This window comes from Triplophysa rosa, linkage group LG2 (genome assembly GCF_024868665.1).
Source record: "Triplophysa rosa linkage group LG2, Trosa_1v2, whole genome shotgun sequence".
Lineage (NCBI taxonomy): Eukaryota > Metazoa > Chordata > Actinopteri > Cypriniformes > Nemacheilidae > Triplophysa > Triplophysa rosa.
In genome coordinates this window covers 7,521,181-7,532,825 of record NC_079891.1, presented here as the reverse complement: position 1 = coordinate 7,532,825, position 11,645 = coordinate 7,521,181, and the positions used below count along the sequence as shown (strand labels likewise).

At 38.5% G+C, this 11,645-nt stretch overlaps 1 protein-coding gene across 1 annotated transcript; it reads right to left on the bottom strand.

The window, feature by feature from the left end:
- Positions 1 to 402: 402 nt before the first annotated feature.
- prune2 (prune homolog 2 with BCH domain) lies at positions 403 to 11,645 on the bottom strand. The gene is made up of 12 exons (XM_057322753.1): positions 11,488 to 11,645; positions 8,739 to 8,852; positions 8,389 to 8,465; positions 8,017 to 8,217; positions 7,759 to 7,935; positions 7,258 to 7,360; positions 7,029 to 7,160; positions 6,747 to 6,833; positions 6,559 to 6,657; positions 2,354 to 2,392; positions 2,202 to 2,249; positions 403 to 1,819 (listed from the first exon to the last, which is right to left on the bottom strand). The coding sequence occupies exons 3-12, from the start codon at positions 8,441 to 8,443 to the stop codon at positions 1,792 to 1,794; spliced, it is 969 nt and encodes a 322-aa protein (XP_057178736.1). The 5' UTR covers positions 8,444 to 8,465; positions 8,739 to 8,852; positions 11,488 to 11,645; the 3' UTR covers positions 403 to 1,791.

The window sequence follows — 11,645 nt, the reverse complement described above, 5'->3', positions numbered from 1 at the left end:
TCATATTTTTGTTGTGAAAGTGTGTGAACCATTAATTTTAAATTAAAGTATAACATAATGAGACACACATTACTAACCAACCTTTCGTATCTCTAAATACAAAAGGATGTTGTGCACGCCGTAGCAGCATCTAGTGGTGAGGTTGAGAATTGCAACCAACGGCTCACTCCACCCCTCCCTTCATTGGATTTTCGTAAAAGGAGCAGACTGAATTTTATTCGCTCATTTTGTTGTTCATCAATGTGATGGCAGAATATTTGAACAACAAATGAGCTTTTTAGAGAACCAGACCGTTTTGTAACATATGAAGAGTTTTGGCATTCTTTAAATGTAATTTTAGCAAACAAAATCTTACAGGTGTCAGAGGATATACATATACAACAGTACCACACATAACTGTTAGATTTAAATTTATTGATTTACTTTGCATCCTGATATAACACATCTCAATATTCTCTACTACAGAAGGCCTCTGGATTTACGTTTTCAGTAATGTTTCATTATTTTTCTTTGATAAAATTTCAATCTAGAACGATCAGATATTGACAACCATGGACACATGCAGTGATACAATCACTCACAAAATGTCTCTCACACAAACTAATATTTTCACACAAACACACATTGTACAGCATTCTTTTAAAATCCCTTTATGAACGCCTGTTTGCTGAGAGATCTAACAGCAAAAAAACATACATACAACAACAATCACACATACACACCCTCACATACATCATTGACACGAGAGGTGTTTAGAAGTGGACAGAGCAGTCACAATGAACTTTAAAAACTTCAGAAACAGCATGCTTGGTGAAATTGACAGACCATTTGATTGTTTCAACTGTTTTTATCTTTACACATGGCAAACACCTAAAATCAGACATCAAAGTTCTTAAAGATCTATAGATTTGTAGTGCTTAGGGCACTAGATAAACTAATGGCTCACTATGGCTTCTGAATGCTAAAGGTAAAGTGTACAATTCACTACCGGCACCACACAGAATTTCAGAAGTAACCAGAAGAAAATACGAATGTTGTTTGTCTGTACACAACAGTCACACTTGAGTGGTTGGTTGCCAGAATGTTGTTGTCCAGTTGCTTAAAGGTTCTGAGTGGTTGATAGGGTGAGTATTCCAATTGTTTAATTAATTGTTTTTTGTGAAAATGAAATTCTGGTTCCTAAACATGGCTTGGGCCCCTCTGTAAATGTCATTAACATTTTTAAGACTTTAAATGAGGCATTGTTTAAGTTTATCATGAGAATGTAGTCTACTGAATTACTGAATTAGCATCAGTGCTAACAGGTTACTTAGCATCGTCTTTGTGTTAACAATAACCATGCATGCATTAATATTAATACAGCTCATGTGATGTGCAGCCTGGCAGACAGGAATCTTATGTCCAAACACTGCCTACTTTATAACATGCGCCAATTACAAAAATATCTGACAGTGAATATTATTAACCTAAAGGGAAATATTACAATATGATTGTATTGCTAAGATGCCTCTCATGCATAATTCAAGTAACAAGATAAGCTTCTGCAAGACCTTAAAAGACGATAAGGGTGTTTCAAGCATTGGTTTGCTACTGTGGTATTGTGTCCTGTGGTGCAAATTCAGAAATGGACAATTTATCTGCGGTGATATGCGTTAAAGAACAAACACGTTTTGTTCACATTTAAAAAAAAATATTTTTTTTCCTTATTTTACAAGATTATTGCATCCACATCCATGTGCAATCGATACAATTTTGAATACTCAAAAGACAAATAAAGACGTACTTTCATCCTTACGAACTGTTCGCATTGGGCTGAGCTCTGCAAAACATATGAAAATAACATTAATAATATACTGACCTGAATTTTAAGAAAAATGTTTTTAAGAAAAAATGACAAATTACTCATTCCATATTGTCCATATATTCTTAAAGGGGTCTTGTCATAAAAATCTATTGAACAAAAAATAATGTCAAATTTTAATCTACAATGCAAATGTGATTTTGTGACCTCAATGACCCTAACTGAGTTTTCAATTTAACATGGCCTGTCTACCAAAAAACTTGAAAACAGTTGTGTAAAATAAATTTCAAGGTTTTGGTGTTACAAACCTCAATGCAAAAATAAAAGCAATGGACAAAAGACTCCTTAAACATACTCCCCTGTTCACATGGGTCTGCTAAAATAATTTAAATCATCTTACATGGATGCATTTGTTAGAATCTCAGTCCCTTGGAGAAAGCTGTTGATTCTTTGGAAAGACATGAAGAAGATTATAAATCATCAATTTATATGGTATATCATAAATACACGGAAAAGACAATGCTTCTTTTGTATCTGCGCTGCAATACTCACCTAGAATTCTCTGCTGCTTCCCGTAATTCTTCATCCACTCTGCAAATACATCAATTCATTTAAAATCATTCATTTAGATGCAAAAGATGTTAAATATATTCCACCGCTCAGTGAGAAATAACTGCTTAGATGACATAAGTATTGCACATATTGACTACTTGACTATAACTTTATGACAGTTTTGGGTCCTAAAAGCTTAAAAGCCCTATTGGCATTGTTCAGTTTTTTTTCTTAAAAATAATGAAGTAATACAAGTTTGTAACGCGACATGACCATGAGAAAATAATTTTTTTAAGCAAACTATTCCTTTTATCTTAACTGTAGTTTATAGCACATGGTTTCCCAGCCAGGTGTTCATAAACTGTAGGATTAAGTTTGTTTGTTTGTTGGTTTGAGAGAGGAAAAATTTGTCTATGCCAATTTAAAGAACCCACAATGGTTTAACAAACACACTTTTCCCTTTTTTATGTGTTGAGATAATTGTAAGTTATAAAACACATTACATTTATTGAGAATTAAACCAGTTCTAATGTAAAGATGTTTCAAATTAATATTTTAGACTGTATTAATCAGCAACACAGTTATAGCTCCTGGTACAGGAAAGTGTACAGTATAAAGCAGTAAACAGCTGCTGTGTCCGAAATCGCCTACTTCTATACTATATAGTAGGCGAAAATGAGTATGAGTCATGAATAGTATGTCCGAAACCTCAGTATGCAAACTGTACTAACAGTAGGCGAGAAATACCCGGATTTAGTGAAGTACCGGAGTGCAAAGATGCATGTGTAAACAGTAGGTACTGCAATGAACAGTCGGCAGTGCAAATGAGAATACTGGTAGTGCAAATGAACAGTCTGGTAGTGCAAATGAGCATATACAGTATGTTATGTGTAGACTGTCCAGTAGAGCATTGAAGAGTACAGTAGTGCAAATAACAAGACTTGGCCAGGTGTGCAGTGAGGGGGGAGAGGAGAGTGAAGCGGTATATATGGGCAGTGGGATCAGCGAGGGGCAGAGTTCAATAAGGAGACAGCTCTGGGAAAAAAGCTTTTCTTCAGTCTGCTGGTCCTGGTCCGAAGGCACCTGAAACGCCTGCTGGAGGGCAGGAGAGAAAACAGTCTGTGGGCGGGATGAGAGGAGTCCTTAAGAATGCTGCGAGCCCTACGCAGACAGCATTTCCTCTGGATGTCCTCAATGGCTGGAAGTGGAATCCCTGTGATGCGCTGGGCGATTTTCACCACATGCTGCAGTGCCTTGTGCCTTGGTCAGGATGCTCTGTAATGCGCAGCGATAGAAGTTCACCAGGATAGCTGAAGACAGTTGGTTCTTCTTCAGGGTCCTCAGGAAGAAGAGGCGCTGGTGAGCCTTCTTGAACAGGCTGGAGGTGTTGGTTGTCCAGGACAGGACCGCCGAGATGTGGATCCCCAGGAACTTGAAGCTGGAGACATGCTCAACAGCCATCCCATTGATGTGGATGGGGTCATGTGTGCCTCTTGACTCTTTCCTGAAGTCCACAATGAGCTCCTTCATTTTGGTGGCGTTAAGGAGCAAGTTATTGCTTGCTCCTTGCTCCATACCATGTGGCCAGGTGCTGGATCTCCTCCCTGTAGGAAGTCTCATCGTTGTTGCTGATGAGAGCGATCACCGTAGTATCGTCAGCAAACTTGATGATGGAGTTAGATCCGTTCACGGGCCTGTAGTCGGAGGTGAAGAGGGAGTAGAGGAAGGGGCTTAGCCCACAGCCCTGTGGTACACCAGTGTTGAGTGTGATGGTGGTAGAGCAGATGGAGCCTGATCGAACATGCTGGGGTCTGTTGGTCAGAAAGTCCATAATCCAGTTGCATAGGGAGGTGTTAATGCCCAGGTCTCCAAGTTTAGCTATTAACTTCAAAGGGATGACAGTATTGAATGCTGAACTGAAGTCAACAAACAGCATTCATGCATAAGTGTTCTTATTGTCCAAGTGTGTGAGTACAGAGTGCAGTACCATGGAAACTGCATCCTCTGTGCTCCTATTGCTGCGGTAGGCAAACTGGTATGAGTCCAGTGTGGATGGCAGAGAGTCCTTCAGGTGTGCTAGGACCAGCCACTCAAAGCACTTCGTGATAATGGGTGTGAGTGCTATAGGGCGGTAGTCGTTCAGGCACTTTGGGCTGAAGTGTTTTTGCACTGGCAAAATAGAGGTGGATTTAAAGCATGTTGGCACAGTTTCTTGGGCAAGAGACAGATTTAAAATGTCTGTAAAACTGCTCTGCACACGCCCTGAGTACACGTCCAGGGATGTTGTCTGGTCCAGCAGCTTTGTGCAAACAGATCCGGCTCAGTGCGTTGTAGACATCTATGGAGGAGAGTGTGATTGGTGGGTGGTCAGCTGAGGATTTGAGTTTGGTGGCAGTTTCTCTATTGTCTCTCTCAAAGCGAGCATAAAAGTCATTGAGCTTGTTCAGGAAGAGGACATCAGCTGCGGGGGTGGGGTAGCTGGGTTTGTAGTCACTGATGGCCTGGATGCCCTGCCACATGCGTTGAGTGTCGGGGTTGTAAAAGTGCTCCTTTATCTTTAGCTTGTAGCAGTGCTTGGCTTCTTTGATGCTCCTTTTGAGGTTAGATCTGAATGTGCTGTAGGCTTGTGCATCACCTGATCTGAAGGCAGTATTGCGTGCCTTCAACAGGAGGCGCACCTCCTTGTTCATCCATGGCTTCTGATTTGGGTACGTAATGATCTGTTTCTGAGTTGTAACATTGTCTATTGTGGTGTTGATGTAATCCAGTACAGAGGAGGAGTAGAAGTCAATGTCCGTATGACGTATGTTCTTGGGGTCATAGTCAGCATTTCTCTCTCTCCAAAAACAGGAGTCAAATTTGGTCTCACAGCACTTTTTACAAAGCCTTTTCTGAATCATTTTGATGTTCATTGTCAAACTTCAGACGAGCCAGGCGGGCCTTCTTGGGCAGGAGGAATTTACAGGTGCTTCAGGATTTCAATCTATTGTGGCATAGGGTGTTACCAATGGTTTGCTTGCTAACTGTCGTCCCAACTGTCTTGAAATCATTAACAAGCTTCTTCCGTGTAGTTTTGGGCTGATCTTTAACCTTTCATCATCTTTACCCCATTGGGGGAAATCTTGCAGGGAGCTCCAGACCAAGGGCAATTGATAGTTATTTTGTATTTATTCTATTTCCAAATAATCGCACCAACAGTTGTCTCCTTCTCACCAAGCTTCTGTCTGTAGCCTATTCAAGGTTTGTGCAGGTCTACAATCTTGTCCCTGACATCCTTTGAAACCTATTTGGTCTTGACAATGGTGGTGGAGAGGTTGAACTGGAAAATACAGATTCTGTTGGCAGGCATCTTTTATATACACAGCAAGCTGACTTAGGAGTACTTTCTTAAAGTGACAGGACTAATCAAATAGGCACATAACCAATCTGTGGAGCCAGAATTCTTGCTGGTTGGTAGGGGATCAAATACCTTTTCACTGACTGAAATGCAAATCAATTTATAACCTTTATATATTTTTTCCCCTGATTTTTTGGTTGATATTTGGTTTCTATCAGTTAAAATAATCCTACCATTATTTCCCTCACTTTATAGGTTGTTGTTAAAACGTCATAGGTCAAAGAGCATACGGGTCACATGACCATAAAATATGGCGGACACGGTGTGTCCAAAATGTATTCATACTACACCCACTTACTGTAAATCATTATTTCCCTCACTTTATAGGTTGATGTTAAAACGTCATAGGTCAAAGAGCATACGGGTCACATGACCATAAAATATGGCGGACACAGTGTGTCCGAAATGTATTCATACTACACCCACTCATACTATATAGAACGTACTGTTTTAACGGCCGATAGGTAGTACTTATTTAAATTCAGTACATACTGTCACAGTATGCGATTTCGGACGTAGCGTGCGTCTTTTATCACAGGTGTAAAAATGTCTGTTCCCATAGAAACGTGTATTCACAGGTTTTAAATTATAGAGGCACAACTCCTGTGAAGATTCTCACGGAACACTTTTAACACCTCTTCAACACAGCTGTCAGTGATCTCTACATACATTAAGCTTACTGCTCACAATCAATGTACATGCACATACAGTATACCGTTTTGATGGTTACTCTTTTAACTCTCACACAAAAAAAACACAATTTATTCACATCATAGATGAGTCACATCACTGAAATATATTTGCTTACCTGATGATGCACTCAGGTATGTGGACGTACTCCATGGGGATGAGCTTCTCCAGTTCTGTTAAACTGTTCACATACTTTATCTTACTGCTGAATTTTGAGCTGGACAAGCAAAACAATTATGATTAAACCAATTTTAAAACCAAAATGATGTATAACCTTTATGATCATACTCTTGACTGTAAATGTACCTGATAAAAGGTTTAGTGATGGCTAGAATTGTCCTTATGAACCATGATGGGTGAACAATGATAAACGATTTTAAGTTCTTTCTGAGCCTAAAAAATGAAAACATTTATTATTATTAAAATAATTTATTTACTTTACATTTTTTAAAGCCATACATATTCTACATATAACATAGATTGAAATAATATTAACAGACTTCTGATTTCTGATTAAAAAGTCAAGCTTGGCTGTGCAAACTCCAGTATTTATAAAGAGAAAATATACTTTATATTAAAATATATCACCTCCTGTCAATCATCTGATAGCATCTTTTGAGCCAATTGAGGCCCGGCATTCTCCGGTGTGGAGTGGCTCCATTCAGGTACACGATCATATAGTCCTCTGCAACCATGAGCTCAAGGGTACTGATAACATACCTGAAGACCCAAGACCATTTATTTACTGTCAATACATATTCTTTATCGAGGAAAGGGTTATAAGCGATTGGCCCAAAACATTTTTCACTGAACTTACAAGAAAAGATTTTCCATAATCTCGTGATAATCTTCTCTGTCACTGTCAGGTAGGAAACATGCAGCAAATACAATGATAGCATTTGCACCATTGCCATAGTAGCCTGTGGATGAAAGGAACATTAATGGTTGTTAAATAAAGGTTGTAAAACACAACTGGTTGACAAAATCTGTCATACCACATAATAATTGTGACTTGCTAATATATCCGTAAAGCGCTTACAATGGGTGCATATAGGGCAAGAGTATTACAAATATGCAATGGTTAGACAATTATGAAAGTACAACTATGAAACCTTTCTAAACAGCTAATGAAAACTATTTGCCAAAAAAAATACAAGCTTCCCATTCCTATTTTTAAATCCCAGGACATTTTCCCCATATGCTTCAATTATATGATCTTTATTGTTTTCACATTTTTCCTCATCCTAGTTTATACAAACAGGAAAAATTATATCATAATTTTTATCTCAATCATGAGTATAGTGGGTGATTCGTTCACCTCCATGAGAGATGACTTTTTGGTAAGGTTCGATGCTTTTCATGTTGATGCGGTGCTCTTGCTCGCCAATGATGACTGTTCTCCACAGTTTGGAATCTTGACGCTCCTCTTCAGCACTGTATGTGGGAATGGGCTCAGCTGTTTCTTTTACAGAATCTCTCTGAGCTTCTTTAGGCTCTGAAAGAGATCACGTGTTCATATTTCACATTTTCATTACATTTTACACTGCTTGGCAGACAAATATTATTTACGTCCTACCTTCCCAGTCTATTTCATGGTCAGTATAATCTGCCTCATCAGGTGTGTCCAGATCATCCACATTGATGTCGAGGTCATCCGGTGTGTCAAACAGGTCATCCTCGCTTTGGTCCAATGATAGGCTAATATGAGGCGCTGATAGCTTCTTCCTCTGAGAGACCCCGCCCTCTTGACCCTGCAGTGGCAAGGATGTGGGTGGGACTAAATCGACAAAAAGAGGATTTATAAATAACTGATATAGTGATGCAATTTTTGATTATGCAAGGTACTTCTTTAACTGCTCTGTGAACTTTAAATCATCTTTGTAAATGTAAATAATCTTGTGATAACTTTAGGCAGATTATGTAGTCTCAAAATATTTAACAGGTTCACCTGGTCGACCCTCTGCCCCCTCAAAACTCATCGTGCGTTCATGAGGCTGCTCCATCCCCACATCGCCAGAAGGAGAACTATCAAAAACACACAAAACAGAATAAATATCAGATATAACCACAATGACCACAAATTTAGATCAAACTCATTTGCATGGGTTTGTTTTTAGATACTTGTCAGCATTTTATATTAAAAACTATAAAAATCAATCCAGAATGTTGCACATCATATTAATATAATAGTAACGATAACCTTAATTAGCACAAAATAGCAATAATAACAATAGACTATATAGCCACAATTTGTAATACACACTCTTGTTTAAATTTAAGATGCAAACAGGGACTCACAGACAAAGAGTTGTTTATATGTGTCTCAAGCAGAGTAGATGCAGATAACTGTGAAGACTCCGGAAATTTTGTAGCTTTTCAATATGTTGTCACAAAATAGCAGTCTTACATTTCCTGCAGCAGCAATACAATATAAAGAGACAGACTGTCAACATAAAACAGGAAGTATTGTGCATAGTCTTATCTGCACCTAAAATGTTGTTCTATCATTCCTACATCATCTATGCATAGAATTTAAAAGAACTATGACTATACATGTAAATGAAGCCATGCACACACATTTGTTTATCTGTAACTGTTGGGACTTTTCACTGACAACTGTTGCCTTTAATTCTGAGCCAGTACGCTGTAAAATGTCACATATTTCAACTTAAAAACTTTAGTTCGAAAGCTGTCTTAAACTTTTAAGTGAAATAAAATTGGCTTTTTTAAGTCATTTGAACTTAAATTATATCAAACTGACTTAAAAATCTAGTTATAATTCAGATAACAATTTATAAGTTATGTGAAATACAACAAGTCAGTTTAATGTAATTTAAGTTTAAATGACTTGTAAAGCCAGTTTGACTTAACTTCGGTCAAGTGTATGAAAGTTAGCGACAGGTTTCAAATTGCAACCAATGGCTCGCTCCCCCCCTCCCCCCTCTCTTTGGAAGCACTACAGTGGCTGATACAGGGCTAAGATGTTGTCACGTTTTCGCTTCTTTGCCGAAGGAGATAACGTATTTACGAAACGTGCTCTCTAGAGCAGTTTGTCCGTTTAGGGCTACTATAGAAACAACATGGCGAGTTCCATGCAAGGGGACCCGCGATGTATGTTAATAGAAATAGCTCATTCTAAGATAATGAAGTGAAAGTGACCTATTAGTCAGATATGGTGACCCATACCCGAAATGTGACCTCTGCTTTTAACCCATCCAGAGAGTAGTGAACACACGTACAGCAAGTCGTGAACACATGTACACCAGGAGCAGTGTAAAAACATAACACTTCATTATGTAAGGTCTTTATATTTATACACCACTGAAGACATAGTTATGTATATTATATTTCATTTCTGTCAATAGACCCTTCAAAAATTAGACATAGGACCATTAAGGCAAATTTTGAACTACAATTTTAGTTTACATTTTTACAGTGATATTTTCAATGCCCTCACACAAACCTTCCTGACATATGATATTTTCATTTAAGTCACCATGAAATCATGAAATCAAAACAATTTTATATGGAATATTGCAGTGTTTATTATAAACTATTGTGGATGTCATTTTTCTAAATTCAAGTGCCCTCAAAATCTTATCTACAAAAACTTTAACCTGTTTAATAAGTGGTCTGGATTCCAATTATCAACTATCCTGTCAATTACAGCCCTATACAGCCCTTGGACAAGTTGTTTCAAACTGAATGTCACAATATGGCAAAAAACACCATCACGACATCAAGCAAAGCCAGATGAGTAGGAATGCTTGCCTTATGATAGTATCTACAATAAGCTGCCAGATGGTTGTCAGCTCAACAGAGACTCTAGCATACTAAATACTCTTACTATTTCTGCAAAATATCTGTCCCCTCCACCAAGGGGCCACCTCTCCCATTATGGACTCTCTCACTCTTCACACACTTCCTGTTTGAGCTGTATTTAAGCCATGCCTGTACCATGTACAGTATACTTTGCGAAGTATTGTCAGTTTTACTGCATACCGAGCGTTTCATTGTTTCTTGCCATAGTTCATGTCTGTGTTTCTTGTTATGACCATTGTGCCCGTCTACTGGATTACTGCTTTTGGATTACCCTCTTGCTCTTGTTTGGTTGGACTGTCTCATGGTTTTTGGATATACCTGCCTGCCCTTGACTACGATTTGCCTGCTGTCTTTGGATTGTTTGCCAATAGACTTTTAATAAACAACCTGCATTGGAATCTCTACTCTCTGCAGTGTCTCGCTTGTTACAATATCATATACATACTGTGAATATAATAGTATGCATTTTTCTGAATGTTTAGAATGCCCAGATAATAATCAACATTTTTCCATGATTATAAATAATAAATATGTGTTATTAACCATGCAAACTTACAAGCTCACGTGCGTTTTGAAATTTCAATTTTCAATGCATTCTATTTTACATGTTATAAAAAATGTATACATTACTAATTCAGTACTGTACAGTAAGCACTATACGGTAATAAATAGTATTCTAGAGCGATGGATAAGGTCAAAGTGGAAAGGTCCACAGATCTTTGCTTTTAAAGATGTTGGATTAATCCATCAGTCCATCCTCCACAGCAGGAAACAGGAGAAGTAGGCGGGTGCTATGTCATTATTTTCAACCCCTTCTTACTTGCTCTCTCTCCTCCTCTTTGAAAATCCCTCTTCCGCTTCACCATCCACATGCATTCGCTTGTACAAACATGCACACATAGGCAAATAAATCAGCCTTTCATGAATTTGAATAATGGCCAAAACAGGTCAGCTGTGCTTTCATGCTGACGTCTCATTATGTTAAAAAAGAGTTGCATTCAACCATGACAATGTGTTCATTTCTGATGCACTTGCACGCAAAAGCAGCTTCCGATGTCTTGCATCATAAATGATGCTGAAGCTAAACCTCTTCCGTTACCAAACACAGATGCATAACAAACAGATGCCCAACCCTCTCTCCTGCCCCCATCCAATTGCACAGGGGTTTAAATAATAACATGTAACCATCACATCCCTCTGATATAATCATCCCCAATGCACTCACCACAGCCGAGGCACAAGTCTTTCTCTTCTGCTCTGGCGTCTAGATCACAGATCTGTGACTGTCTTTCTCAGCTTCAGGGATGCTCGGCTCAGCTACTGCCGAGAGGTTCTACCATTTTGTGGTCATGTGACCCTCTCTTGTACCAAATAAGGGCATGA